At 48.4% G+C, this 27,178-nt stretch overlaps 1 protein-coding gene across 1 annotated transcript in view; it reads left to right on the top strand.

The window, feature by feature from the left end:
* Positions 1-27,178, top strand: part of DIS3L2 (DIS3 like 3'-5' exoribonuclease 2) — a 179,789-nt gene that overhangs the window by 146,923 nt on the left and 5,688 nt on the right. Inside the window, 3 exon segments of the mRNA XM_068200544.1 lie at positions 22,736-22,826; positions 22,828-22,920; positions 24,089-24,175. Of these exon segments, the coding sequence (XP_068056645.1) occupies positions 22,736-22,826; positions 22,828-22,920; positions 24,089-24,175 (271 nt within the window).

Below are 27,178 nucleotides of genomic sequence, written 5' to 3'. Positions count from 1 at the left end.
GGAGCAGCATCTTGCGTGGAAGCACTTAGAGACCTCTTACAAAAGCAGCATTGAAGTATTGATCACTTTTTCTCTCTGGGGACCCAGAGTGTTGCAGATTGAGCTGCCGTGCAGTGTAGCCACTTGCGGGCAGCACTACACAACTCTTCAGAATGAGAAGTGAAAAACAGCTCAAGTTGAAAGGAAAAGTGGTGCCCCCTTTTATCTAGAGATCAGTGATATCTGGTACATTGGATTATCACTTGAAACACCAGGACTTCAAATGTCAGGGGGCATGCACTCCTGATGCTGACAGGCTCATGATACATAATGCTGTTTGGGTTACCAACCGAGCTCCTCCGTGCAATCTTTTCATAAGCTGAATGTAATATCTGCAGTGATGTATCCAATGTGACATCAAGAGAGCCAACCTATAATTATGCTGGAATCGTTTGAATGGGTTATTTGTCACTAACACTTTAGCTCACTCCATTTATTGCTCCTATTCAGGACTGCAGCAGTTTTGGTGTAAACAGAGTTTGGGTTGAGGTTTGGGGAGGGTTTGTTTTTCTGAAAAAGAGCAAAGCCGAATTGTTTGGAGTTTATTCCTTTTTGCTAGAAGTGCTATTGACTGGCAGTGCTAGGAAGAAAATATGTACAGCAGCTGACACAGCTGCTGATTTGTTTTCAGAGATACTTCCCAGGTGTACAGCTCATGTGTTGGACTTCAGCATGGACCTGATGGTTCTGCAGTGAGCTGGCAGGTTTACCGTGTTTTGTTCCTTTTGAGAACTTTTGGCTTGCAGAGTGGGTTGTTTGCACAAGGAGCTGTTGCACAGCTCACACAGTCCCTGGGTGCCTGACCTGCCTTATTACATGGTTGTTTCATGGCACACATCCCAGTGAAGCAGCACTGCTTCTGTTGGTGTAAGGAACTCCCCTGGTGGCATCTGATTTCCCAGTTAGCGATCATGCTGTGCCCCACTCCAACCTGCAAGGCTAGAGAAGTCTCTGAAAGTGGCATCTTCTCCTGTTTGTCTTGCCTGGTGGACTGGAATTTCATGGGGAGAATCCGTGAACATGTCCCGTGACATCACAGGCTTGGACAGATGCTCTCTTGCAGCAGTTATTCACCTGAAACTTGTGAAATGCTTTGTTTAGATTTCAGAACAAAATAAAATCTTTGCAATTACCAGGGGAGAAAAAAAGATAGGATAGCACATTGGATCTTTTATTTTGATACCATGTGTTGTCTTTTGTTTCACTGTTGACACTAAACTTTACACATGCACTCCCTTCACCTGCCAAGTGCGCCCTTCACCCGCCAAAGGGTGAGCATTGGAGTTTACCAGCAAGGCTGGTAAATTAATCTGTCACTGTACATGAAGATAAACCAGTCCTCCTGGTTTTGGCATTGGTTCAGTAAAGGGTAAATTGTCCAGGAGAATAGGTCTGGAGGTTGACCTTTAAAACTTTGAAAGATATGTAATCCTTCCTGCCTAAGGCATGAGCTCAGTTTTCTGTCTTGCACCTCCATGGCTGTTGGGACATAAGCTGCAAAACAGCCTTTATCACTTGAGACTTTGAGGAGCAGAGTTATTCTTTCCTTCCAGAGGGGCCCCTATGGCCATTCCTGGCTGGGGCAAAAGGACTATTGCAAAAGGCTCTGCCCAGGTACTACATAGCTGCTTTTCTTGACACTGACTTGTCTCCTCCTGCTGCTTAATAATAGTTTTCCAGTCCATCAGAGCTGTAGAAATAGTAACTGCCAAATCCTTGGAGTGTCAGTGCAATGAGGAGGATGCAAATGGAAAAGGTGATCAAGGAAACCTGCCTTCTTCTTGAGCAGGCAGATGGGATTTGAACATAACCTTATCCCTTACAAACAAATGTTTGAAGCTTTATTTGGTGACTTGCACAGTATCCCACAGTGACCAGTAGCCCTCTTTAAATCCTCAGCAGGGTTCCAGAGCAGTCAGTGTGTGGTCCCACCCACAAGAGGTAGGAAGGATTGGGCTCTTAAATCCCAGTGAATGTGGGACCTCTCTTCTCTCCCTAGACTGAATCAAAGCAGTTTGTCATCTTACCTGTTTTAGTGTTTGCTTGGGAAGGATCTGTAAAACCTCCTTGTGTCAGTGTTGAGTGTCTGGGTATTTGGTGGTAGTCAGGTAGGTGAGAACATCAGCTGCAGTTGTAATTGAGTCAGAGATGCTGTCTCCATGTGTCATCCCAGAGATCTGTTTACATATCCATGTTTAACTATATGTTTGAAAGCCCTCAGCAGCATTTCGGCACCATTCCCCTGGCCTGTATGTGTCTGACTAATGCTCAAGGCAGTGAGCTATATCTGGACTCGAATTGCTAGCCTGTGCATATGGGTTTCTTAGCAGCCCTGAATTAGATGAGTCTGTGATTAGCCCTTATGAACATGGGAGAGGACAGATGTGACGTGAGAAAGAATGAATAATCATCCCTCCACAAGAAGCACCACTCAATCTCATCATGAACCCAAGTTGCAGAATTGATTTTATGTCAAGGAAGGCACTCTTCTGAGCTGGGATCTGGCTAGAAAAATCACCAGACCCCCCTAGCTATCCCTCTCCCAATAGGATTTCTAGGCATGTCTTTTTTTTAACAATTAGGGAAACAGAGTCCTTGTTTTGGCCTAGTGTCTGTGTCATTGAATGTGTAGGCATAGTGCAGAGTGACTTCTCTGCCAGTAGCAGGTTTTGCTGGCCACCCTGGGATGTTACAAGCAGGGAATGCTGGGACAGTGGGTGAGAGGATGTGCTGCCTTCTTTTGCTTTGTCAGGAGGTGCTTTGGTACAAAGGATGGAGAGTTGCTTGCAGGGACAGACAGTGGGGTAAGACTGAAGGTGATTAAGGGAATCCTGGGTACTTGGAGCTGGCTGTGATGAGGGATGCTCTGCTTGGGGATAAGCCTCCCATTCCTGCTCGACATCCTGCTGTTGGATCTGTGCTGTCTGCCCACAGGGAGCCAGGGTTTTGGTTTGCCAGAGGCAGGACCTCTGTGGTCTGTGCAGCACTGAGTACCTTGGTTTCCCAGGGCATCAGCAGTGTGAGCTGGAGTAACTGGGTGGATTGTCAGCCAGCTGGGACTGCTCTCTCATAAAGAGCTCAGATGGCTGAAAGCTGAAGAGTTCAGATTAGAAATAAAGCACGCATTTGAAAGGCAAGAGAGATTAACTGGAAATTGGGCCAAGAGAGGAACAGGGAATTCTCTTTCAAGGACAAATGCACTCCTGGAATGTGTTTTAGACCCTGCAAGTCTTTTTTAACAGAGTAGTAGCTACCTGAAGGCCTCCAGGCTTACAGCATCAGCTAGTGAAATAATCCTCCCAGTCTTAAATCCCTGACACATTGCTCTGTGTTAATGTAAAATACCAGTTTTGCACTGACACCACTTTTGTCTCCATATACTCTGCTGAGATGGGCATTCCATGCACCTTATTGAAATTATGTCCTAACAAATTAGAGGTTGAGAGTGGAACTAGCTCTTCTTACCCTCTCCTGAACAACTAAGGTCCCAGTTCTATTTTTCCAGCTACTGCTGTGCGTTGTTCTTGGTCCTGCTGCTTTTCCAATGTTTTTTTTTTCACGGTTCAGAGCAGCTACATCAGTCTGGCAATGGATTCCACTCCCTCCACACCTCCGTACTTCTTCTCCATCGAAAAAAGGAACTCCAAGTCACATGCATGTTTTGTGTGCTCAGCTCCTCACTCAAGGTCACCCCGAGTGGGGTTCCTCTTTCAGCTTAGCACTTTCACCTCTTTCTAACTGGCCATGCATTACTCAGTCTGGAGCCTAATGGATTTGTAACCTGACTTTGCCTGTCTCAGACGTTCCCAGCGATGTAAGAGGATTTGGGCACAACTTCCTTTCAAGTTAATGGAAAGATCTTGCTTGGAAAGGACCTGCTTGAAGATCTGACTGTATTTTGCATTAATGTTTCCATTAATTTTAATGGAAGCTGGTTTGAAATTCTTCAGATCAGCTTTGAACATCTTAAATTTTGTGTCCTTCACCTGTCTCATCTGAAATGCAGCACTCTTAAATGAGCAGCCTCATTACTGGCCAAGATGTTCTGCAAACCTTTTCTGCCTCTGGGAATGTCCTGTTCTCTGTTGATCCCACTGGACCCCTCACCAGCTCACCACACATGGGGTAGGAGCTCCATGGTCAGCTCCCAACTCAGAGGCTGTTCCTTGCATGGTCTCTGGCAAGTCACGTCATCTGTTTCTGCTCTACCACCCTCCACAGAGCAAAAAAGAGCAAGAATCCTTGCAAGAATCCTCAGGGATGTTTTTATTAGCATTTATAAAGCACTTTGCCATCATCAAACAGAAGGGAATAGCGAAGAGTGAACTTCCATCATGGCCACACAACTCTCAGTTTCTGCAAAGCTCTGCTGCTGTGGGCATGATTACCTGCATGTGGCATTTGGCTGGTATAGGCAGGTGCAGAACCCAGCCTAGGTTTTAGTCTGGCTCAGGTCTTATCTGGCTTTCCTCATTCTGCAGGGCCACACTACTCTGGGCACTGGCCTGGTGAGCTGAGCAATGCAGGATCCCCCACTTTCCCTCCTACCTTCCTTGCTCTCTGCCCTTCAGCTCCTCCAGTAACTTTGACACTTGAACACAGCAGTGATGAACTGTTCCTGTACATTCTCGCTGATCAGATCACTGCTCACTCCTGCCTTGTACAGCAGAGCTCTCGCCTGCCTCTGGGCTGCTCGTAGATATTTCTTTCCGTCTCCACTGAGCTGAGCAGAAACCGACATCTCGACTGCTCATCACATCATCCCCGTGGTGAAAAGCAGCCCTGACAGAGCTCTTGTACATGTTGCATCTCTGGCATTATCTCATTTTTCTGAGACAGTCCAGGTTACACAGTCTGATGTAGTAAAAGAGTTGATACAAACCCTGCTCATCTCAACATAATCAATTTAGTGATCAGCCACACGTGCAGTTGTCCTGACTTTCAAGGAAGACCACATTGGCTTAGCCCCTTTGGAAGTACTCCTGGGAAGGACTCTGTGGTAAAAGAGAACAAAGGTGAGGTGAGGATAAGTCATCATTAATGAGTGGTTCATGCTTTATTTAAACTCAGTGCTCATTTGCAGTTTTGCTGACAGACAGGCACCGCCTGGTGGCATGTGGCTGGGCACAAGGGTCCAGGTTACAGGAGTGCACAGGGTCCACCATGCACAAAGAAGTCTGCTGTGACTTGTTTGCAGCATAAAGCAGGAGAAGCTGGGAGTAGACTGCCTGTGCTCACACACTCACTCGCAGCCAGGCCAGCCCCAGGTCAGTTCCAGCCTCCAACAATTAGTGAGACAGACTGAATCTAGATTGATCTTTCTACTTTCACAGAGTGAGCCACTTCCAGCAAGAAATTCTCCTTTCCCTGTGTTTCCATGTTAAAAGGAAGGAGACCTTGTCAGATATGTGGATAAATGGGAAGAGCAGGGCAAGGTAGAAATAAATGTTGTGCTAATGCCTAGGAAGAATCATTAGGACAGAAAGTCACCATCGATGTGGCTGGGCTGGGGCTGATCCACGTTGCTGTGTTGAAACTCTGCCTCTGGTAAGGGTACTGCAAAAAGCAGGATTCAAAAGGACTATGCTATTTATTGCATATTTGCAGCATTTTGCAGAGTCAGAATCTGGTTCAGAGCAAGAGTTTTTGGCACCAGTAACAGCCTGGACCAGACCAGTGATGTTTGCTGCAGGGAATTCAGAGGAATTGCCTCCTGGTGCTGTTCTTTGACAGATGCACTCAGGTCACTCAGATATTTCCAGTCACTGAGAGAAAACTGAAGTTGTGGGAGAGCAGAGAAGGGACACGTTGCTTCAGTGAATGTACAGGAGCAGGAATATGCTGCTGAGCTAAGCTGGAGTTAATGTGGGTCTCTTTGGGGATGAGGTTTTGTGAGGGCAAATGGGAAGTGCAGAGCAGGGGATCAGTCCCTGGTCAAAACCAGTGGAGGAAGATCAAACATCTGTTTAATGCTGTGTGTCACACCAGCTATCCAGCCAAACTCTGATGACACTAACAAGGACATTTAACTGAGCTGGTTCTGGTTTGCCCTCTCTCTCAGCCACATCCTCTTGCTGCACTGTGATCAACAAGGACAGCAAAGAAACTGGAAAATCGGACAGGACATTTCCAAGGAGCCTGGTTAACCCTGAAGGGTGCAGTGCTCTGGTCACAGCATGGCTGCACAAGCTGTTCTGCCCACGCAGCCAAGGCAGGACCTTTGCCACAGAGGGATCTCTCTGTTGCACCCAGTATGCTCAATTTTTAAGGACACCATAAAAAGCAGTCAGAGAAGTATGACAGAGCACACCACAGCCAAACCAGTTTGGCTTTGCATCACTGCAGAAAGCAGCAGGCAGGCCTGGAGAAAACAGCTTGCAAGCTGACTGACCAGAGAGCTGAGCGAGACAAAGGATGATTGTCCTGAGAATGGGTGTAGCCATTTCCAAGCTCCCAAAAGTGCAAAGGGATGCTCTCCTAGCTGGCAGAGCAGTGAGGCTTTGTGCATGTTTATCCAGGGCTTTTGCCTGCATGGTGCCAGTGCAAGAGCAGAGAGCTGCTGCTTGTCATTGACAGCTCAGCTATTGTTGCAAAGTATGATTTAATAGCAAGACTTGATTACAACATGCAAATGTAGCTGCCGGGGGACTATCTCAGAGGTTTGTGGAGATTAGCTGTTAAATTGGCCAGTGCAAAAACATTATTAAGCAGAGAACATAATTACTCATCCTGTGCCTCTGTAGTGTATAGAAGAGACAGATTTGTTTAAAAGCCAGCAAGTCCTATATGGAGAAAAGGCTTGTGTAAATGCCACGTCATGTACTGCTGTATGTTGCAGCATATTTTATTAGAGAAGCAACACCTAATAACTGCATTTGGGAACTTGTGGAAGAAATCCATTATATTATTCTGCATCATAAAAGCAAACCTAATGCCTAGTGTGTGAAGGCTGTGCAGATATTGAAACATCTCCTTTTGGTGGCAGTTGATTGCTTTTATGGAGATCGCATCATATGGATATAAACAAATCCAGCACTTGATATGAAATCTGGGAGCCAGGTTTTAGACTCATGCATCTGTCTTCTATCTGTGCACGTTCCCGCTGAAATGCATCAAGGTTCCCATTAACACCTTAAACGTAGAAAGTAGAGTCAAAACAAGACTGTCAGCACATACAAAATGAACAACCAGGCGTGTGCTTGCTGTAATGTAATTCCCTTTTAGTCCTAGAGCAGTCTGTGAGGTTTCTAGAATAAAAAGCTCATCTGTGTGTGAGGATGCAGGGAGGAGAGTTGAAGTGTGGGGAGCTCCTTGGTGCTGCAGACCTGATTTGGGAGCAGGCTCTGGTTTGGGGATTTCCTCTTGCAGGGGGTGATGCACTGGCAGCTAGAGGGCTGAAGTCACATGTCAAAGTGCATTTGCTTAGTCAAAGTCTTACACAGTTTCAGGAAAATCTTTTAACAGAGGAGTCAGGAGGACTGAATTAGGGGAACAGCTTGTTCCTAATGGAGTGTAGTTCCTGTAGTCCCAAGTGCTGGCATGGGAACGGGGTGACGTTGTCAGGGCTGTCATTGCTGCTGTGCTGCAGTGGTGCTGCTCACCCCTGATTCACTTCACTGGACATTTCCTCTCCAGCATCCCAAATGCTCTGCTGAGGCTTCACTTGTCTTAGCAGAAGGAAGTATCCTCCCAAGTCTAAGCGAGCAAGATAAAGATTTCAAGGGGTTTTGATGAGAAGCTCCTTGCCATTCTTTTGTTGCAGCTCAAGACCTTTTGTGCGCCAGTAAATGCTCCCCAGGCTAGTTCCTGTGTGACTCAGAGCTGAATGTGGAGCTGCTGTGTGAACCTCAGCAGTATGTCCCAGTCACTCTAAATTTGTATTCATAGTCAGTCCTCCTTCCTCCTTTTGGATGTGTCCATGCAGACTTAGGCTTGCTCCTCACCTGCTCCAGACTGGTAAATTTGCCACATCTGGAAGCATCAGCTGTTTGGGTGGTGCAGGCAGGGAAACAATGCTTGTGGCTGGGCTTGTTTTCCACTCAGAACCATGAAAAAACTGAATCCCAAGACAGCTCACCAGCATCTGCTGGGGTGACTGTGGGGTCCCTGCTTTCATTACTCAGTGCCAAAAACACCTGTGAGTGGTTTGCAAGCCATGAGTGTCAGAGGGGGCAGTTCTGGAAAAGTCTGGTATCAGCTGGGGAAGGGAGAATGGCACATCTTGTCATCATTGAGCATGAAGGGATGGTACCTGCAGCTAGGTGCTGGGAGTGGGTAGAAGCAGGGACTGGGTCTGGGTCTCAGCAGGGGAGACCAGCTGAGGGTGCATCAGCCCTGTTGGTAGAGGAGCAGGAAGGGACATGGGGTAGCATGGGCTGAGATGCTGAGCTAGGGCATCTTAGTCCCTGCACAGGCACATCTCAGTTACAGCTATTTTTAAATAATGTTTATTGATAGTTTGTAATGAAGCCAAAAAGTGGGAGAAACCAGGTAGCAATATTTCATACTAGTTTTGCCCCAGTTGCATGAGGGCTGTGTTTGAGCTGCCTGCATCTCCCTAAACACCACGTGCAGACTTTGAGGCTGTGTATCCAGTGATCAGTACTGATAAATACCATAAACTTCACGTGGTGGTAGAGTTACAACAGGAGTCTCTGCTAGCCAGGAAGGAGACAGAAGTAGTGTGCTCCTCTGTTAATCTCCTTTTCTTTCTGTGTGTACAGCTTGGGTGTGCAAGAGATCCATCTGTTAAATGGCTGTTAACCTGTTCTCCGAGTCTGGAGGGCAAAAAGTTGTTTGTGTGATCCTCTTCTCTGACAGAACTGGTGCTGCCTGCAGGAGATGCCCTTAGCTGCAAACTGAGGTACTCTAGGAAGAGTTGCAGTAGCTCTTGGTTCCATGAATTACAGAGTTTTACTGCACTGAGTAGTGTAGCCCACTTTGAGGCAGGACCTGCTCCTCACAAGTCATAAGAGTTTGCCACTGCTGCTCTGAAACCCTGGCCTGGAATAAGGCTGTGATAATTAATGGAGGTTAAAGTGCTCCTTCTGCCTGTGAGCTGGTTGGAAATGGAAAAGAAGAACCTGTCACAATTGTGACTGGCTCTAAACTACTGTCAGGCTTTCCTCCTTCCCTTCCCCTGCCCCAAGTGGAAAATTGTATTGGAAAGCAGCAGTTAGAGCACTTAAATCTTTCCACAGTTCATTTCAAGCTCCCTTTCTTCTTCCCAGCCATACCCAGGCCAGTTTGGGGCGCGGATGGGAGTCTCTGGCTGAAACTTGCAGGATGTTAAATAACAATGGGAGAGTGAGTTTCAGAGAGGGTATAATGTGCCTGGATTGCACGTACCCTAAGCTGTATTTCCCATGCTTTGACATTCAGCCCATCCATGCTTCACTCACTAACTGTTTCCTTTCCCTATGGGATCTGTCTTGGTGTGATATGGAGCAAGCCCAGGCTGAAATGGGGTTGGTGCCTCTTTGCTGTGGAGGGACATGCTCCCACAAGCATCCACAGAAGCTGCTGGTGTCTGTCATGTCCAGACAGCAGTAAGTGAGCACATGAAGTGTGGGTGGTAACAGAAGCGGTTGTATCCCCTGTGGTGGCTTACCAGACTCTTGTAATCCCTGCCTTTTTCCAGGCACTTGGGTTGTCTGTTTTAACTATGGTGTGTCCCTTTTCTTAACACCTCTTGGCACAGTCATGTTTCGGCTGCAGGCAGTGGTTCTGAGTGGGTTTGTCCCCTGCTGAAACTGGTCAGTGAAGGGTATCCGATGGAGCTTCACCATCCTTCTCAGCTGTCCAGATTCAACAGGTTGATCAGTTGGAGGAAGCTTCCAAAGCTTTTACTTGGACGTTACTGAGTAAACCATGGTAGAGAGCCGAAGGACAAATACACAGATTGGACCTTCTCCTTAGGGAAGTTGGCTACCTCTCTGGGGCCAAGTTATAAAAGTGAAAACTTCCCACCCTGGTCTGGCCCTCAGGTATGATCCATTATTGATTTTTCACATAGATAGCAATGATATTGCAACAAGAAGTCCAAGGGCATTCAAGAGATACTTAAATGGTTTGGGATGACTAAGGGATCAGGAGAACAGGCAAAATCATCCCCATTCTTCCAGTTACAGGAAATTATAAGGGAAGAAACAGTAAGAAGCAGCAGGTCAATACCTGGCTCCAGGCCTGGGGTCACTGAAGAATTTGGGGTTTTTTTGCTCCTAGGTTACTTTACACAACAGCAGGCCTGCTGGTGACAGACAGGATGAGACACATGTCTCAGAGGGGAAAAAGGATTTTTCCCCAAGAGTTAATAGGTCTCACTGGAGGAGCTTTAAACTAGATTTGAAGGGGAAAAGGGATAAAACCAGGCTTCTTCTAAATGTACATTTCCCCTGTTTATTCAAGGGTTAAGCAGTCTGAGAGACACAGCACTCATAGCCAGGCATCTGTCAGGCTTGGATTGGAGGCTCACCAAAGCATAAGGATATATGGTTTTATTTCTCTTTTGTCATTTGGAGATTGCTACTCAATGTCTGTAGGACAAGAAAGCTCCAGAGCATCTTAGGATATGCCCTGTGTTCCAAGAGACGTTGTTGTTTTGGCTTTGCAACATTCAAATGCAAAGTCAAGAACTGATGCCTGAAGTGCTCCTCTTCCAAGGATTAAAAGGCACTGCCAAGGCTTTGCAACATGACAGTGTTGCAAATCTTACCATGATCCAGTGCTGAGATCTGTCAGTTTCAGCAGCACAAATATGCTGACAGATCTGTGTGTCTGCTTTCTTGTGCTGGTAGATTTTTTTCAGGAGGTTGATCTGTGCTGCTGAACTCTGGAAGAGTTGGAAGGTAACATTGCAAGAGTTCTTCTTCATTGCACCTGGGTCTTAATTTTAACCAATCTTCCTGTCATCTAGTAAAACCCTGGCCAAAGGAGCAGTTCCAGGATATCATCATGGATCCATCTTTGGTTTCTCTGTTCTTAGATGGAGCCGAGGGATCCATAAATGTCAATGGAGAAACTAGGTGGAGTAACCAGGTTATGACTGTGACAATCAGGGATGGAGGTATTTGCTGAATTCACCCAGCAGCATGTGAGGCTTTGCAGACCTTGGCATCAAGAGAGCTTGTTCTCGCTTCTGTACAATCTCAGTAGAGGGACTGGGACATGAAACAAAATCCTTTCTTACAATGCAGCTCTGGAGAGTCATCATATCCATCTCTGGACTTGAAGGATATGACTCTCCCTTGCTTACAGTGATAGCTCCCATGTCACTCATCCTCTCCCGTTAGGGTCTCATTGAAACTGTCTCATCTATCCTCATCTGCCATCTGGCTGGCAGTAGCTCCATCTGGAGACAAAGAGCTCTCTGTCACCCACAGCCACTTGCCCTCCAGGGTGCCGTTCAGGACCTGCTCTCACACTTGGCTTTCTCCATGGGATGTCCAGCTCCAGTGGGATGTTTATCCATTTTTCCTCAATCCCATTGTGTAAATGAGGTTAATTTCAGCCTGCTGTGATGTGTGGGCTCACTGGAACATGACTGTAAATCCGGATCTGAACATTTTCTTGTAATGGACAGAGTGGTGAAATTGCATTGCTGCCTTTAACCTCAGGCTGTCCTTAGACCAAACTAGACTCTTCACAGCCCCTGCATCAGTAAATCAAACAGCTTTTGAATCAATGCACATAAAAGTCAAGGGAGAGAAGTTATGGATGGAAAAGACCCATTGTACCTTGAGCCTGTCCTGCTGCAGAGGGGGTAAAGCTCTCTTAGGAATTCAAGGCAAAGCTCCAAGCCTGCTGGCTGAGGCCAGGCAGGGTGAGAGTCCTGCCTGGGGAAATATGTGAGATGGGGGGAGACTGCCTAAATTTCCTGCAGCTTTTCCATTCTGCTCATCTCTGCATTTTATTCCCTTGGCTTTATTTTTTGGGCAAGAAAACGGATGTTGGTTGTATATTCAACAAACCCAATATGTTCATTCTCCTGATCATTGTTTTTCACTCAGGGCTATGTTTGACTTTTCCTTAGAAGCATGTTTTTCTCACCTAATATTTAGTTTAAGATCGCAGAAGCTGGATATAAAACCTTCTGGGACATTTTAATCTGCCAAGAGGCTGCTTGAAAGCAGAAGTTATCCAGAGTATTTCAGTAGCATATTTAGAAAACATCACCCCCAAATTCTGTGTTGCCTATTTCCTTTTCATTTCCCTACCAACTTCTATTGGCTGTTTTAACCCCAATCTGCTGTTGGTGTCCCCCATACCTTGCTTTCCTCCCCCTCAGATTTCCATGTCTTTTAAAGTCCTGGTAACCAGAAGGTTCATGATTGCTTTGCAATCATTTCAGACCAAGAATAATACAGCCAGAGCCAGCTGGATCATTCACTCTGTATTGATACAACTGTTCCCCTTAACCTGCCCACACTCAGTGCTACAATTGCAAATCTGAGATTGAACCAGAGCAATGCTGGGCAGTGCTGTGAGCCCTGACCCATGGCCCTGCCTGGACAGCAGCACCCCCAGCAGAGCATCCCATGGCCAGGGAGCAGCTACCTTTGAGTTTTGTCTGCTGGGGACCTTGGGAACTTGCTAAGTTACACGTGTTTTTCTGACATGGATCTTCTCAGAACCAGTGGTCCCAGTGGTTGTTCTGACTCCCTTGAGCTGCATCCAGTTTCTCTTGAGCAGTCCTCCTCTGGCAAGGCCCTCGCTGAAGGCTGACCAGTCTGGGTGACTGCTTCTCCTGGAGGTCTCATGAGCCCAAACAACACTTGTGAGCATGGTTAAGAACTGGAACAAGAACCCAGAGGGGTTGTGAGAAAGTTGAAGGTGAAGATTGCTAGAACTCAACTGGAAAAGGCCAACCTAATCCAACTTTGAAGTTACTCTGCACTGCTTGGACCAGAGACTTGCACCAGAAGAGGGCATTACTTAGTAAGTCACTGCCTGACTTCCACTTCATGAACATCAGGGGTGTATGCTGAGTTGTTGTGCCACCGCTGCCTTTGGCTGCTGGATTATGTAGATTACTTTCCATGGTTTTGATATTTTAAACTCTTTTTTTGTTATCTTTTGTTGTTCATCTCTTTATGAGTTTCTGCAGACTCCTTGTTTGTCCCTGGGTCACATCCTGGTTGGTAGATGTATGCTCTGCCAGTCACTGACCATGTCAGAGTATGCTTCTAGTCTGGAATGTTCATCCAGTATTCTTTATTTCCCCCTTGACCATCAGAATCTCCTGCTTTGGAAGTAATCAACTCTTTAATGCCAGGTAAACTGGGAAAAAGCATGTCCAAAGGCTGAAGGGTGTAACACACACACAGGGTGTGAATGTCTCCTCAGCAGGAATGTCTGGGAGAACATTAGCTGATGGGGAATGTGAAACAGGAAGGCTGGTTCTAGCAGTCTGTGACTCCCTGCGGCACTATCAGTTCTCTGGGTGATTAACTGTTTGTTCCTCCCTTAATGAAAACTTGTCTCAGATGAAACCACCATAATAGAAAGCTGATGTTCTGGAGCATTCCCAAGTGTAGGTTAATATTTACAAGCTATCAGGTTCAGGTTTTATCTCCATCTCTTGCTGGCACAGAGATAAAATCCTTTTAAAAATCCCTTCTGATCTTTTGGGTTCATGACATGGCTTTAGTAAGACACTTTCCATATGGAATGGGTAAATATCTTAATGGAAATATAAGTTTTTCTCATAATTTCAGGGACTAATAACAGATTAAGAGCCCCCCATGTACCAGGGGCCATGGCTTATAAAGGAGCATAACTGATGGACAGTATCTCTGCAGGATACTTGTGCTAGGAAGTGTCAGAATATTATTTTTGCCTCAATGGCTTAAGATCATGTTTACCTAATGGACTTACACTTGCATTTTGCAGGTGTTGTGTTAATATTAATGTGTTGTCTGAATTGTTAGTATTTCTTCACTTCAACATTACATTAATGAAGGCTGCAGGGGATGGAGAAAAGACCTGGCTAATGAATTAAATCGGCAAAAAGCATCTTTAACTTTCCATCATGCTGCCCTTTGCTTCCACCTAATGGGTCTTGGCATTTCTGGTCAGCAGCCATGTACCACATGCTGCTGTATGGAGCACTCAGCAACGCGCTTGCTAGTTTTTCTGACCCATAAATCACTTGCATAAACTTTTAATGGCGAGGAAAAGTTCCTTTCATTCCTGTTTCCTCCTTCCAGTGGGAAAGGCAGTCTGATAACAGGCGGCGCTGGCCCGATGTGTGGGGCTGGAGACTTTCCCGTCAGCAGAGGGGCTGTCTGCATTCATTCAGGAATTCTTTCCATTCTCCTCCTAGCCAGACTCTGGATGACATTAATATTATGTGTCTTGTCATAAGCTGTGCTTTCGGAGCCAATGGCATATCAGACTGCACGTCTCAGGAATGTGGACTGCCAGGCTTGGACACTGGCTGTGAGGTATCTCCCCTCCTCTGCCCCATCCCAGCCCCAGCCTGTCTCTGAGCTCATTCACCCACCAAGAATTACCATGGACTGGAGAAAACTCAGGTCTCAGGTCCCTGCTGTGGCCACAGGTGGCTGGGCAGCTCCCTTGCTTGGGAGCATCCTAATTCATTCCCAGATGTAAGGCTTGCCAGTCCAAGTGGTCATCGCTCTCGTGAGACCTGTGAGTTGAGCACAGCATTGTGCATCAGTGATTCATCCTTATCCCTTCCCTGTGGCTCTGCAGAGTGGGAACACGGCCCTTGCCATCACAGCTGCCTCTGAGAGCTGAGATCTTAGTGAGCTGGTGGCTCCTTGGAAAGACAAACTGGATCTGATACAGATCTCTGGAAAGCAGGACTGGGATTCGCAACTGCACAGCTTCTGGAGATGCAAGGATTGCAAACTCTTTCCCATTGTCTTCCCCACAAAAGTGAAGGGGCTATGCGTTCAGGGAGGGTTTTTAACATTGCTGTCACTTTGATGCTGACACCCAGTACAAGTGGGAGGTCAATGTGGCAGTGCCAAGCAGCCCTGAGGACCGGAGACTTTCCTAGAAGAGGATATATATGAGGCTGTGTGCCCTCTCTGAGTGAGCAGCGCTCCAGGGGCTTCTTTGGGGCCCATGAAAAAAGGGATGTCTTGATCAAGGAAGGCCATTCCTGGATGGAGATCTTCCTCTCTGTGTGATGCTGAGAGTAAAGTCCTCTGCCCTGGGCTCAAAAATGTGGTAGTCCTGAGAAAATTGTGGAGAACAGTGGAGCTGAGACTGAGGGAGCCTGCTGAAGTTGTGCCTCCACATCCTGTGTGGCCCAGCATGTGCATGTAGGTCTAAGCTTTCATCCCTGGCCCACAGCAGCTGAAAACTCTGTTTTGGCACAGAGGGGCACTTCAGCACCATGCCAGGACTCTGAAGGTTGTCACAGATTTGCATGAAAAGGAGCAGACTGCAGTCATATTAACCTTTAATGAAGAGGCACAGCCCGCAGTGACTGCGTCCTCTGCAACAACACTTCAGTCCGAGGATGCCTCCTTTGCCATTTGAATCAAGACAAGAGGGAGGATGGTAGGACGGGCAGATGTTGAATTTATCCCTTCCTTATGAACCGCAGATGAGGGTCAGGAGCTCTAAGCTGGGCAAGTGGCCTTTTTCACCCACACGGCTGAGAGCCAAGAGGTCCCAAAGGCTTTGTGGCCAGTCGTGCCTTCCAGCGCTGCGATGTCTGGTCTGATGCTGTGCTGCCAGATGTAGTCAGCAATTTCATTTAACAGGGCTGCAAAGTGGCATTGATAATTTCAAAGAAACTCAGGCAAATGGCTGAGGCTTTTCTAGTGGTCTAAATCCCTGTGTGCAAACCAGTACATCAGGCTTTAAGCAATTAATTCTTAATCATGCCAAATGCCTTCAGGAGCCCAGCATCAGCACTGAGAACTTACAATGGTTTTCCACTGTACCACAGATAATTTGGATAAAGCAAAGAGAGCAGTCTTGTGGCATTTCCAGCCTCAAGGTGTGAGAGTGGTCCATAAGTGACATTTGTATTCAGAGAACCCTTCCATGCATTTGTGTTGTAGGCATCTATTACTGGGAAGGCACCATAGCTTATATAAAGGGCATTCTTTATACCCCGGAAAGGGTGTTCATTATAGAGAAAAGCCATTCTAGCTTAGTAAGAAATGAATCTAAAACTGCCCCAGAACTGCTATTCTCATCAAGTTTCAATGGTAGTGGTTTTAACCAAGAGTTAATTGAGCAATCTCAGTAAGTGAAGTAATTCCATTATTCAGCCATGCTTTGTACAAGGCTACTGCTAACTATGAGAGGAGCACAAATTACTTTCATCAAGCCAGGAACCGCCAGCATTCTTGCCTTTTACTGCTTTTTCTTTCAAAAAGAAAAGTAGGTCTTTTGGTCTTTTGGCAACTGTCATTGGCAACAGGAGCTCCACACCAACATTGCAAGGCTCATATGTAACACTGTAATCCAATTTTTTTGGATAATAGGGGATTAGATTTTCATGGCTCTTCAGGCAGCAGTGCTGTTCCAGAGTGGATGGCTGAAGATGCTCCTGTATGTTGGATGGGCAGAGTGTCACCAAGAAAACAGCACACTGTTCTTGCATAATTTTGCATGGAAAAGAGCCATTGCAAGTGCCGACCCAGCTACTCACCGAAGAGCATAATTGTGTCATTGGCTGCACTCGCAGGAGATGTGGGATTAGCTAATGTTGGTTTTACAAGAGCTTTTATAGAAACCTCTCAAGTTCCTCTGCTTCATGGAAGAGCTGTAATCAAAAATAAGCGAACACGATTTAAGGAAGAAAAAGTCATACTACATCCAGCATCTTTGGACCTAAGACCTTGGGAGAGGATTTGTTGGTTGAGTGGTGGTGCTGTTTCTTTACTGTTTTTCTTCAGCTGATGCTGCTCCTGTTAAATGTGAACAGGACTACTTGCATCCTTTTGTGGAAGGTGACTTTGTGGGTGAATGCAGCAGGATTTAGAGTCCTATTTGCAGGGGGAGGCTATAGATCTCCTGTTTGGTATGAGATTGTGCTGTAACTATAATCCCTTCCAAGCCAGCAGAGAGCAGGGGCTCTCAGCAGTGTACTGCCCTTAGCAAGGGGACATAAATCCATCAGTGTCTTTAGAGCTCTCTCAGACACACACAGACACGTCAGGGCTGCCTTTCTGAGCACCAGCCTTCCATGACACTGTTTGGTTCAAGCGTGATGCTGTCAAAGCTATATTGTCCTAACCCTGCTTGGACCCAGCATGGAGCTGGACACACCTGAGGCAGGCACATAGATATGGGCTGAGAAACAAGAGGCTTTTGACTGCAGGTTGAAGCACAAACCCATGCTGATCTGGGATGGTAAATCTATCCGTAGATGGGAAGAAATTTGAATAGCAGAAGTCTTGTTCCTTTTGTAGGAGGGAGTAAGTGCTATGAGAGAGAGACAAGATGGAGAGGAGACAATGAGATATTGTAATGGGTTAGGAGAAAGAAGTTTGGTAACCCTTTTAGAAGAAGTTGGTCAATTTGGCTCTAGTCTGAACTGCTGGAAGAATGCTGGGGATTTACTTGGTGACTACTCACCCAGCCAGAGTGACCACCGTTGGAAGGGGGACTCAGACTCCAGCTCAGAACAGTTCAGCTCCATCCTTTTGGGAGCAGGTTTCCATAATGAGCTACACATAAAGAAAAGACCAGCTTCTCCAGCCCATAAAAAGCAAAGAACCCTGCCATGGAAGAGCTGTGTGGTGTTTTGGGTTTATCTCTCACACCTCAGCTGTGATAACTCTTCCAGCACCTGGATATACCCATCAGTTATATCTTGTGGCAGGGGATGGAGGTGTAGAAGGCGTTACAGGGGAACAGCTGTGCTCATCTATCCAGCCTCACCTCACTGCCCTTTGCTCTGAAACCCCTGGGTCTGTTACCCTGCTGGAACAGCAGGTGTTTTAGTGTCCTTTTGCTTTAAGGAAGCTGCCTGCCTCCTTCCTGCACTTACTGGATTGCACACAAAGTACTTGCTGTCTTTCTCTTTCAGCAAACCCTTCTTAGTTAATGTCATTTGTCAAGTTAATCAGGGAGAGTGGGCAATTCGATGGCTGCTGTGCAGCCTAGCTGCATTGCCATGGAGACAAGCAGCCAAATAGGCATTTTACTTGCCGTGCCTCTCTTTGCAGATTTGCCATGAGAAACCATTATTTTATTTGCCATGAACCAAACAACTTGCTGAGGGCGTCAGTAGTTTTTCAAGGTTGCTATCTGAAGATTGGGAAGGGTCTACCTAACATTTAGTGGAGCAAATAGTAATGCTGATACTAAAGCAGGTCAAGAGTCTGAATGTGTAGCTCCTCTTCCCACATCCCATAGATGTTTGGCACTGGCAAGAGTTGTCTGAGAAGAATTACAGCCCACTACCTTGAGTTTGGGGCTGTAATCAAGATATCATCAGTCCTCTTCAGCTGGATGGTTTCATAGGTGACTGTTTCCCTACAGAAGCCGTGACTATCAAAAATGTTTTAAAAAGCACCAAGACTTGTGTTTAAGAACATCTCAGGAGCTTGAAATCTCCCCGGAAGTTGGTGACATTTAGACACTGGCATACCTTGGTCACCTTTGAAACTCAGAGATGAGAGTAAGCCCATACACTCCAACTGACCTCTTGCATAAGGCAGGCTGAAGATGAGTTTCATCCACATAACTCATAAACAAAATCTGGGTATTGAAAGAGCTGACAGGAGATGTACATATTACAGAGCTCAAAAGCCATCTCATCCCTCCCTCTCCTTGCCCTCACATGTGCACATGTTAAGTGATGAATGGAAGAGGTTTGGAAATGCTCCCTTCTGCAGCATGGTTAGCAGGATGGCTGGGATCTGCAGGCACCTGGGAGGGACAGCCACCTGTTGACCCCTAGCCCTGTCTGTGGGATGGCAGAGGAAACCTCACATCAGCACAGAAAGGGCAAAAGTTCAGATCAGAATGTTTATGGGATTTTATGGAGCCAGGAGCCAAGGATAGCTCAGCTAATCCAGAGGAAACTGTAGCGATGGCGTTAGAATGCATTTCACATGGGATTCATTCAGCGCGCGTTCAGATGGACCAGTCTTTCTGTCTCCGTTTTTTTAGCCATTAAATATTTTTCTTTGTACTCCTGTCTGCCAGCTGCACTGAGCCAGACTCCAAGCTGGGCTGTTTTAAGAAAAAAACCCACAGAAACCCCAAAACCTCTTGTCTTCTGACCTGCTGACAAGTTAGCAGGGCTTCAGCACAGCTCCCAGCAACATCAGCACCAGCCACTGGGCTGGGTCCATGCTCTGCCAGCCAACCTCTGTTCCCACCAGCCTCAGCATCCATTGCTTTTCTCCAAGCCACAGTGTAGTGCTTACTTAGTTGAAGCCCTGGTGAGAACATGAGCTAAAAGTGCAACTGAAAGGCCACGTGGGGAGGGCAGGAAGGCAGCAGCTTTGTTGTGCCCTGCAGCTCCTCAGAACCTGAAGCCTTGCTGGCTTCATGGGCAGTCTTAGCCCTGGCTCATCCTCCTGAGTCACCAACATCCCATGCAGTCTCAGTCTGACCTCCTCTTGGGATTAAGGTTTTCCTTTCAGGTGCAGTGAGGTCACCACATTAAGCTGTTTCATGCAGATCTTGTCTCCTGTCTGTGTCCTGAGCCCCAGACCCCATTGCTCTGCTGGAAGAGGTAACGTGGCTTAACTCCAGGCACAGGTGCCAGCTCCTTCACTGTCCCCAACGTGTTCCCTCTAACCCTGGCAAGCTCTCACATGCTCTGGATTACCCCAGCTGTAACTTCCCAGCCTACTGGAAGCTGCTTTTCTCTCCCTGAACTCCTGATGTTTAGAAAAAATCTTACTAGGAGTTACAGAGCAGCTCCACACTCTTCTTCTCTTTCAAGCTTGCAGGACTGCTGCAGCGGGGTGCATTTGAAGAGCAGCTCTATGACCCTGCAGTGATCCAGAGCTGGGAAGGACCCTCTGTCCCTGCAGGGGGTTTTGGCATCAGTCCCCAGGGCATTGCAGCCTTCCCAGGGCACTCTGGTTTGTTTTCCTGAGCTGAGACAAACCAAGCCATCAGATCCTGGGGCTTCTTTTCCCCACAGATACAGGACAGTGTCCAACCTTATCTGTGCTACCTGGTCCTTGAAAGCCTGAACTGCAAATGCAACTCCCAGAGCCTGCCTCTGCCTTTGGGTGAGAGAGCAAGAATAGCTTTTCAATTCTGAATATCCATGGTCGCATCCTGCACACCCTGTCATGAGTGCAAAGCTCCTGGCTGCTTCCCAGGATGGGATTTTGCAGAGCAGAGTGGGTAGTATGTGCTATTAGTTTTACTTCAAGAATAAAAGCATCCCTGGCAGAAGGGTGCTCAGGTATGAGCTTCCATACAGTACCTACAACATCAGAACAAGGATATCTCCTGAAAATTGTAAAATCCCAAGACATAGAATGATAAAACAAAATGCAGAACTTAATAATCTGGTGGAAATTGCATCCAGCCAAAGGTGTCACTGTAGATGAGAGATGAAGGGTTTACACTCCAGTGCTCAACAGGAGCAGAAACACCAGAGTCTGCTCCAGCATTTGTTCATAGTGTTCATCTCTGGGACATGCAATGAGCATATGTTGCCTATGACAAGGAGGAGGTTTTGTTCACAGGTGTTTATTGCTTTGTCCTTAAAAATGGGCTTGCATCTCCTTCTGTAGAGGCCGCAGTTCAAGGGAGATGCAGGGGGGACTCCATTGCCAACCTTTGCCCAAGCGTGAAATGCCTCCTCCCTCTTTGCTTGCACCAAAGCCCATGGGAAGGAGAGGTGCAGCCTTTTGCAGTCTGCCCTGTTCTCTGTGCCTCGCTGTGACCTGGCTCGGGCAGAAAGGGCTTCCCAGGTGTGAGCATGGGCTGGCACAGCCTCACACCTGTCCTCAGGCCGCTGTTCCCACGTGCCGCTCGGTACGAGAGCTGTGTCCCCCACTCTCAGGAGATGGGCATGGCCGTGCCCTAACCCGCTGGCTGCCACTGGCTGTCCCACGGCCGGGTGCCCAGTGCCCCCGGGCCATGCTGTCCCACACCCCGGCCACACTGTCCCGGACCCCCTGGAGCCGGTGGCCGTAGAGGGACCGAGGTTGCCATCTGCCGGTGCTGCTGCACAGGAACAGCAAGAGCCTGGCTCAGCCCTCTTGGAAGTGGCCCCTCAGGAGTGTGTCCTGATCCTGCTCAGGTCACAGAGAATTGCCCACTCGCGACCCAGCCCTTGGCCTTTGGTAGCATGTCCCCATGGGCAGGTGTTCCAGGGGACAGGGAAGGCAGCCCATTCCCATTTAGACCGTGCTGCTCCTGCCCTGCCCTGCCCACACTGGCCCTGGGCCAGGATGTCCCTCCTGCCCTCCCTGTGGGGCCTGAAGTGTTGGCCTCTGGCACACAACCCTCTGTGAGAATCCACAGGGCTCTTAATAAGGGAGCTCCTTCCCATTAAAGACTAATATTTCTACTGCTGATGATCACTGTCAGGTCCTTATTTCTCCTCTGGGCTGTCTTTATTCCTTTCTCTTTCTAGTTCTTGGCAAGTACTCCCAGGCTGAGAATGTATGACTGCTGTAGGAGTACCCCAGGAGTGCAGCACCCTGCACATTTCACCTGGCCAGTCTCCCCAGCAGTGGCCAGGGTTGGGAGCTGCAGGAACACCCGGCTGCAGCCCTGGTCCCCCAGCCAGTCCTGCAAAATCCCTGCTTTGCCTGCAGGAGCAACAAGGCTGAGCTGGCACAATCAACAATAGCTCACTCAGACATTGCTGGGAGGATGAGGTTACTTCTGTAAATCCATTATCTTTTTTTGGCAATTAGCACCAGTTAGGAGCCCTGGGAATACATGCAGGAAATAGCAGGAAGCCCAGTTAAGCACATCTCTTGCTTATCAAGTCCAGTTAAACAAGTCCCCAGTGGCACAGCCCTGCTGCTGGTAGCACAGCCCATACACATGCCAAAGATGATCCCTAGTGCTGGGATTGCTTTCCTGAGCACTGTGTAACCCCAGAGGTTTCCATTCAATGCATGTACATTCAGAGATGGAAAGTGAGGGGCTCACCCCAGCCTGAAATACCCCAGCACTCTGGAGACTGTATGGAGGAGCCTGTGGAGTCCCTGCATCTCCTGGATGCCAAAGGCAGCTCTGCTGGAGCAGTGCTGGTGGCTTGTCCTGCCTGGGGACAGTGCTGTGTTGTGCTGTGGGTGGGAGACTGGCGTGGGGCAGGGCTTGGTGCCTGGGCCTGACCACACATGTGGAGCTTGGGATGGGGGAGCGAGCGACGCCGTTTGCTCTGGCCCGGGAAGACAGAGATGTGTGTTTGTTTTCTGTGCTATCTCTCGCACGGTGTTTGTTTTGCTTGTCAAGCGTTTCAGGAGATAAAATGACCTAAAGGGAGATTATTTTATCCTAATTTAAGCTGTCAATTTATCACTGACATCTGCTTGTCTGCGCCAGCAGGACAGCTTACTCTGAGTCCCTGGGGAAACCTCTGCTAGAAAGTGAGAATTTGGGGGGGATTTGCTACAGTCTCACAGCTAATCTGTGTTTATGTCAGCAACTACAGGCTGCTCCCCTGTCCCCCCATATCATATTAGTTCCCATCACTGTGGACTGGCTTGGCTTCCCAGGGGCCTCCCCTGGCTAACTGGGGCCTGGGGTTGTTTTTCTCATGCTGCAGGCTGGTGGAAGAGTTCATGCTGCTGGCAAACATGGCTGTTGCCCATCAGATCTACCGCTCCTTCCCCGAGCAGGCCTTCCTCCGCCGCCACCCCCCCGCCCCAAACCAAGCTGCTGAAAGACCTCATGGACTTTTGCAACCAAGTCGGCCTCGACATTGACTTCAGCAGCGCGGGGACCCTGCATGTGAGTGCGCTGGCCATGGGGGCCGAGGGTGGGCAGCTGCATAGTGGCGTGTTCGTGGCAGCATGTGCTTTATTCCCTGTCCCTCTCTGCCCAAGCAAAGCTGACAACTACGCCATGCCAAAACAAAGCACCTCCCTCACTTGCTATTGATCCCATTAGCGCTGGGCAGGGCTGGCCCAGCCTGGCCTGGTCAGCCATGTTGTGCACAGAGGTTAGAGCAGAGTAGGAAGGTCACTTGCAAGTGACCCCTGCACCGCCCTCCCTGCAATGGGAAGGATGTTTCAGTGCAGGAGCACTCACTGGGACACCCGGATTTCCTTCTCTGGGCAGGGAATTTGCTCCACAGCACAAGGGAAGTAGCTCTGCAAGGAGCTGTTTCTGTCTGAGCTGCTGCAGGTCTCAGGGAGGGCAGGGTGGGGAGTGGGGTGACTGGGAAGGACTAGAGAGCAGTGCTGCAAAAGGTCAGATGCAGCCAGCACAAGAAGTATCCAACCTCTCCTCTGCCGAGCATGTCCTGAGGCTGAACTCCAGCTGAACAGCACCGCGCAGGTTCCAGCATTTTCTTTACTCACCGCAACTGGACTGTGGATAATCCTCCGTTAATCCCATCCCCGCTGGCCTCCCGCACGCCCCTCCATCAGCTGGCACTGCTTTCCCTGCTTGCTGGCTGTGTCCAGCCTATATCAGCAGATGCAAGGCTGCTCACTCAGCTCCTCTCCTGCACTTTGAGCCCTCCAGCCCTTCCTCACTGCTACCCCCAGGCAGTGACCTCCCATATCCATGTCTCCCCAGAGTCCCATTAGTCCGTGTGCTGAAGTTCTCAGGAGCTGGATGGGAGCCAAGCACGGGTCGGGAGAGGGTTTACAGCCTCTCTCTCACACTGCACGACTGGGGGCAGAGCCAGCAGTCCCCATGCCCTGGGTACTCCCTGCCACTGACCCCAGGAGGAGAGCCAGAGTGCAGGACTGTGTATGCAGTCCTACCGGGGCTGCTGGGACCGCAGCAAAGCCCAAATTCATGTGCACCCTTTGGCTTACAAGGGGATTTTCAGGAAAAAGGGGAATTTGGCTTTGACAGGCTGCTGTTAGCACCAGTAAGATCTGCCTGGGTCCTTTTACCACCATAACATGCTAATGCTAACACTGAATGTTACTCTTTTCCCCTCCAGAAAAGCTTAAGTGAAACATTTGGTGCTGACAAATATTCTAGAGCAAGGAAAGAAGTGCTGACCTACATGTTCTCCAGGCCCATGCAGGTGAGAACTACGCTGTGCTTTTGGGCATTTCTGCTTGTAGCTTTCTGCTGTGGCTCTATCTTCAATCCTCACCCCATCTGAGTTACCAGGCTGGTTGTTGCACACAGAGGGAATGATTGAAAACTGAATGTGGTGTTCCAGGGCTGCCAGCAGCTTCCTCCAGTGCCTCCAGCCCTGTGCAGCTGGCAGTGGGAGTATCCCTTGAGCAACAAAGCTTCACTGGATGGCAAGGTCAGGCTGAGTCTTTCCTCACTGCCCACAGTGTCCTTGTTATTACTGGTTGGGATATTTCCCCCTTGAAGTTGCATGAGGGCTGTTAGCAGACTCACAAGGACGCAGCCCTGTGAACAGCTGGTAGTGGGCTCCATGGTTCATGTTTGTGCCATTTCTCCACATCATGGTATTCCAATGGTCCAAAGAAGGAATTAAGAGTAGGGGTGTGCATCTGGCCATAAGCACAGTCTGGTACCTGCTCTTGGGAGAAGGAAAGTTCTGGAAACCCTTCAGTCTCCCTCCAGCCCAGATGGCTTTCTTTGACAGTCTCTGCAATGGAGGATTGTGCTGCTCACACCAGTTGTCATGTTTAGTGCATCTGTAGCTCAGGACACTTACTTGGGTGTTTATCACCATCATAAAAAGTTTTTATGAGGCATCAGCTGCATTTGCAGCTGGGCACAACACAACCAACTTCTGAGGAAAGTCCCACCCCGTGGGGAGAAGGGGCACGTTCCTGAAATGATGTCTCTGCTGTGGCCTGCTTATCACTGCAGGAATGAATCATCTTCCCAACATCACTCATTTGACTGTCACTCTTGTAATTAGCTTATTTGCTTCATTTACTCATTAGCAGTTGCCTTAAGTCCTGCTGTGTTTCCGGGACTTAATGCTTGTTTGCAACTGGGGCAGGGGTATGAGTCTGTTTAGTAAATCACCCTCTCATGCGTGTCCAGCTCAGGGCTGCTTTGTAAAGAGCAGGGAGTGTCCTCTGGAGCTGGATGTGTTGTCCCAGATCCCATATCCTGCTTTGGGTTATCCTGGTCCCTTCTGTCACATCCTCCTTTTCTGCTGGAAGGTGCAGTGGTGATATGAGTTCCTTTGAGTCCCTCTTTGGTCCTGCTGACTGTAGCACAAGCCTGGACTTTGCCAGTAGCAGCACATGGAGCAAGCCTGGCTGCTGGCCAGGATGGATGAGCAAGGAGAAAGTTCTGCAGTGGCACCAAGGAGGAGATGGGCTTTTGGGGACCCATGGACTTGCTGAGATCTTGCCATTGTGGTGTTGAGACTGTGGTTGGAGAAGTGGTGGGAGTACTTTCAGATACCACACAGTGGCTCTTATTAAGATTTAGCCTTGTGAATATGTTAGATTTCATTACATGAAAGAGGTAACCTATCAAGCTTTTTGGAGATGAAGTCTTCTGCAGAGCAGATAAGAGAAAGAGGCACTTTTAAAGGAGATATTGCACAAGACTTGGTTTTGGCAGGAACTAGTCTCATTCCATCATCAGAAGACAAAGATACCTGTGTGTTCAGGTGTGCTGTGCAGTCCACCCATATGTGGCAAACCTGCTGCCTGGCACACTCCCCTTATAGGCAAAACACTTGGAAAGGGGCAAACAGCTTCCAGGAGGAAGGAGCTTTCCCTGCGAGGAGTAATTTTTTTGCTGTCTGTCACCAGCATGAGAGCAGATGGAAGAATCAGCCCCATCCTGCTGGATGTCATGGTCCCTCATGAGAGAGAGGACAGATTTGAATGTTGGCAGCTGCAGAGCACAGCCACTGAGGAGCCCAGGCTGGTGGCAAGGGCTGGGCCATTGCTGTGACAGATGGTGCAGCGAGACCGTCTGCTCAGGGCACTGAGAAGTCACCTGTATCCCTGCACATGTCACAGCTCCCAGTGATAAAGCTGATGCTTCAGGGACAAGGCTGCAGCTAAATCAGCCTAAACAACTTGTCCACAGGTTTAACCCCTGGTCGTGCCAAGCCTGTGTCTTCCCTCTTCACTGTGTGCTGCTGGTCAAGGAGGAGGGAGATGGGAAGCAACTGGTAATGCGTGTGCCTGAGGGAATGCCTGGATTGGCATGCCAGGAGCCTTGTAACAGATGAAGGAGCAGCGACACACCATTTTTCAGGGGCTCAGTCACTCGGGGATTCAATCTGTCCGTGAAAGCAAAGCTGCCCCTGGTTGGCTGGGGCTGATTTATTTCCAGGCTCCTCGCAGTTCTCCGGGGATTGCAGCAAACTCCAGGGATTTGAGCCTCTTGTGAGTCAAATCTGTTAATGAGAAAACATCTGCTTCATGCCAGGCTGATGTCACTGGGTTGTGCTCTCATGGTGGTGAGGATGGGTGTCAGATACATACTGGACTGGGCTCCCTGCAGGCTGCAGCCCTACCATGGCCTAGGGGAGTACTTTTGCTGTGATACTCAAGCTGCTGCAAATGTCAGTGAAGATAATGGGCTGCCAGAAGGGTGTCCAGAATGGTGCTGGACCCCACAGTGGCTAGCATATCAATCAAGACAAAGTGCCCCAAACAACAGCAAGCAGCACAGGACCTTCAGCATCTTTTCTAACTTTAAACAAGGTGGGGTATAACATGAAACACTGCTGGGCATAGGGCAGGGATGGGCTTTTCCCAGTGTCTTTCTCAGAGCAGGGATTTTGACCGATGCTCTGCTTTCTGCCTGCCTGACTTTGTAGGCACCTTCCTTCCTTCTGCCCAGACGTCTGGCACAAGTGCCTGGAAGCTCCCTGTGATTCCATGCTGTCTGTCAGCACAAGGGCACTCATCCCCTCCTGCAGCAACCTCTGGAGCTCGGTGTGTCTCCCAGCCCAGCTTCATTCTGTGGGAGCTGAGCTAATTGAGTGGAGACCGTACTTCGTGGAGTCCATCAGAAACAATTTAATTCTGGGTTGTGGAAATTGGCAGCCACCACAGCTCCTATCCCAGCTCTTGGGTCTCATAATAAGGCTGGGACTGATGCTGCTTTTTTTAACCTGCTCTAT

Source organism: Anomalospiza imberbis, chromosome 10, assembly GCF_031753505.1.
Source record: "Anomalospiza imberbis isolate Cuckoo-Finch-1a 21T00152 chromosome 10, ASM3175350v1, whole genome shotgun sequence".
Lineage (NCBI taxonomy): Eukaryota > Metazoa > Chordata > Aves > Passeriformes > Viduidae > Anomalospiza > Anomalospiza imberbis.
This window is presented reverse-complemented; position numbering and strand designations above follow the sequence as displayed.